The sequence below is a fragment of the Atta cephalotes genome (genome assembly GCF_000143395.1).
Source record: "Atta cephalotes unplaced genomic scaffold scaffold00015, whole genome shotgun sequence".
NCBI lineage: Eukaryota > Metazoa > Arthropoda > Insecta > Hymenoptera > Formicidae > Atta > Atta cephalotes.
In genome coordinates, this window is record NW_012130079.1 from 1,461,271 (window position 1) to 1,465,222 (window position 3,952).

General features: G+C 36.8%; 1 protein-coding gene across 1 annotated transcript in view; it reads right to left on the reverse strand.

Moving 5' to 3' along the window:
* Positions 1-1,442, reverse strand: part of LOC105618141 (protein C12orf4 homolog) — an 11,794-nt gene extending 10,352 nt beyond the window's left edge. The window contains exon 1 of the mRNA XM_012199682.1: positions 1,413-1,442. Coding sequence (XP_012055072.1) covers positions 1,413-1,442 — 30 coding nt within the window. The remainder of the gene's footprint in view (positions 1-1,412) is intronic.
* Positions 1,443-3,952: the final 2,510 nt, after the last annotated feature.

Here is a 3,952-nt window from a genome sequence, read left to right on the forward strand (position 1 = left end):
ATANACATAACTATATATATAGTATATATATATATATATATATATATATATATATATATATATATATATATATATATATATATATATATATATANACANGTTTATGTAATACATTTTGTGAGTACAGAAAATACAAATGTTTTACGCGCGTATATGACTCACACTATCGAGATTCCGGCAAGGCAATTTCAAGCTCGCTTTGTGGATTTTTTTCATGCGCACTCGGACGGAAAACACGTCGCGAAACGTAAAATGGGGATTGAAAAATTGGTAGGGGAACCGATTAGAGTATGCCTCGTTATGCTTTATCGGCTCACCGACATTATTTTCAAAGGAACGCATTCCACGCGTGCATCCTATTTCCCCAAAATTTTCACGAAAATATATAGTTTGATTTCACAGTTAATTCACACAAATATATGTGATAAAAAATTTTATTATGTAGCAATGTGATATGACAATTTAGTCTCGGTACTTTTAATATAAATTATTACTATGTCATCTACTTTGGTATTTCTCTTTATTCGAGACTATACATATTCGACAAAGTATGCGTATATATGTTATTTGCGCTATTTTATACATACATGCACGCGCGGGTAAAGTGATTGATTCGATCTTCAGCTTGGAATTATGATATATCGTCTTTTCCCGTGCACACGATGTTGCGCCTCAGGCCTATCAGCGTGCTATGTAAATGCAAGGGTAGACATGTAAACCGCTTCGCTCGACTCTCCCATCGCAGGTATACATGACGTGTTTCTTAACGATGTGGCCACGTGCGTTTACGGTTGTCGAATTATCTCGCCCGATGTTTTATTTCGTATGCTCGTCGGAAAACCATTAGCTGGCGCGACATGTAAACGCTTCTCTAATTTGACATTTGTTAGTATATGATGCTAACGCAAGCCGCGCATTGAGGGTGATGGGAGTTTGTGACGGATTTCCCGTCACATTTCGACGGGCGCGGCAAATCGCATCGACTGGCGATTCATGTAAATTTAATAGTACGATGTCGCTTGAAATTCGCAATCACCGTGTCGAATTTACTTCATTCTATTTGGGATTATATAGACCCTTTAATTTCTCATTAACGTAGCTTTACGCGGATTAACTCGAGAAATGAGATTTATGATGGATTATATGCCTCGTTTGTTTTATTTAAAGTTATCTGATATATGTATATGATTTATGTATCTCCGTTTTTTCATACAGATTTTTATTATGGATTCAACCGATTCGTGTTTTCCGGCGAACATTCATTTGACGTATATCACGCGTTCTAAACGGAAATATATAGACCACCATTAAAAGATATGCAATGAAGTACCTTTACGGTTTATGCGATCGCGTGATTATTATCTGACTCTAAGTGGAGTAGGAGACGTACTGGTACTCCCTGTGACTCATGCAAGGAATTCACTGAGGCTACCATCGTACATGCCCGCTACAGAATCGATATGACACGTATACCTTTAGGAATGTTAAACTACAGTTTCCCCTGCAGTACGTATGATTTCATTCATACACTTAAATTATAGTTTACATCTCGTGTTGGTCATAAGTGCATTTGTGTTTTAGAATTATTAAAAAAACTACATGATACAATAAATTTAAACATATTTGAAATTTCTTAAGTATATGTTTAAACTTTTTATATATTACATAACTTATTTTATATTATATGTGTAATAAATATATAATATATAATTAATATATATATAATGAATAATATAATTATAAATTAATTATTATAACAATTTATATTTGTAAAACTGTATATTCTTCGTTTTGCGCGATATTGAAAATACTGGAAATGATTTGATTACAGATATGAAAACGTAGGGGACAGAGGCGTCACATCCCGAAACACACTCGGCATTTCTACGCCGTCATATCCTCCGCGCGAAAAGGTTTCCGAAGGGTGTGCCCTTTGCACATCGTACCCGCGCGTTGATTTATGACGCGACGAAAATTATTGCTGCTGTTAAAATACCACCGGGCACATTATTGACAGACGTACGTCGTCCTTGTAGAGAAGCACAATGATCTTCAAGATGAGCACTTTAAACCGATCTTAAGCGTCGAGTGTGAATCGAGTGCCAATCATGCCGATGCAAATGTTAAGACGTAGTATTTAGGGTTATTATCAAAATTTATATGATACTGTTTCCTTGCGATGTCGAAAATGCGACATTAAATTCCGAGGTTATCGTCAGATTACGGGAGCTTTTAAATCCCGTGTGTGGACGCGACATTCGAGCAAAAAATCCACGAATTGCGAAAAAGCATTGTCGCTGCGGCAAAAATTGCGTACGTGCGGCAACTGCTTACGACTTCTTTTGACGGTAGTGGTTTCTATTTATACCGTACCGTAACATGTTTTCCGCTTATCAGTATCTTATTGTCGGCGCTGTACCACGCTTTCTTTATTAACCCTGTTTGTACGTGGTACGCCGCTACTGCCGCTTTCGCTTGAAAAAAGGGACCATGCATTTTGATAGCGCGATTGCTGAAGAGAAATGTCCTGGGCAAAATTACTTCATGTGTAGAATTAAAACGTTATATCTGATAAGAAAGTTACATTTTAATTTTAATAACTAGATTAAAAAGTAATGTTATGTAACAGACGTACATTCCCTGATAATAAGAGTTTAATTAAATTTAAACAAAAAACAATTTCGATTTGACTATATAAATTCAAGATTTCTTTCAAATTTTAAATCCTTTGTCTGCAATTATATTTTCTTTCATCTGCACCTTCAATCTGGATTTTTTGTTCAAGTTTTTTTATTGTTTTATAGAATTTCAAAAAAATGTGGAAAAATCCAGAGTTATTTTCCAACATCTTTATTACATTATCAAATGCGTAATTTTCTCAATTATTTTAGAAGAAGAGAAATCAGATTCTGTCCTCCTTTATTTTAAAGGAATTTGAAAGTGAAATTTCACTTGTGCCAAAAAGATCCATATTGCAGATGAGGAGTTCAAATAAATTGTCATATTTTCCTCCACATATCTATGATATTCCAAAACCGAATCTATTTAAAAGCCATGGTGGCTTTAGATATAATAAAAAAAAAATAAAATTTTTCTTTATACGAGATTCCTATTATACTGGCAAATGATGGACATTTTTATATACCAAGGTATTCTATTACATGCCGCTTCGCGTTTGAAGCGATATCTCGGTGAGGAAGGCGCATAGGTGAAATTCTGCGGGTTTGGCGATGGCGTCGCAGAACGTGGAGGATATAAAAAGATTTCATGGCTCGTTTTCTGACCGAGGAACATAATATTTTTCGTGGTCGGACATTCGAGGCGCGTGGACCACCTCTCTCTACCTTTCTGCTCGCTGGCTGCATTAACAAAATAACGTAATAAAATCTGAGTGCTCTCCATCGCTTTCCATCCGTTTCTTTCCCTCAAACCCGTTCCCGTGACTCTGCAGCTATTTTCCATCGCTCCGTCTTTCTTTTTTTTCTAGGTGGGCACTCGTAAAGTCCGATACATTGTGCGCCGAGAGTTATATTCATCATGGTTGTAACTGTCGACGACGGTGGACACGCGATCGGCGAATGGATCGATGTTCTGCGACGTCTGCGATCATCCGGTAGCGGCACGTGACGGTGAGTCGCCTCTTTTCCTGATTAATTCACAAGCGACGATAGTACGAGCGTGTTCACTGTTCACTCTATGACTTATTGACTCTGCCCTGCGTCTGTCTTTAACATTTTAGCGCGGTCGTCATTGATTATATTGGAGTTTTTTTCCCGTCTCTTCGCGAAATCCCTTGCACATTAATCATGGTAAAGAACATTTGTTCTTTCTATCATATTCCAGTAATCATGTATTTGCGTGCACATAAACACATGTGGATGACTTTCCATGACGTTAGAAATTAAATAAGCGCGAGGAATCGCATCTCTTGTGAGCTATATGAACACATCGC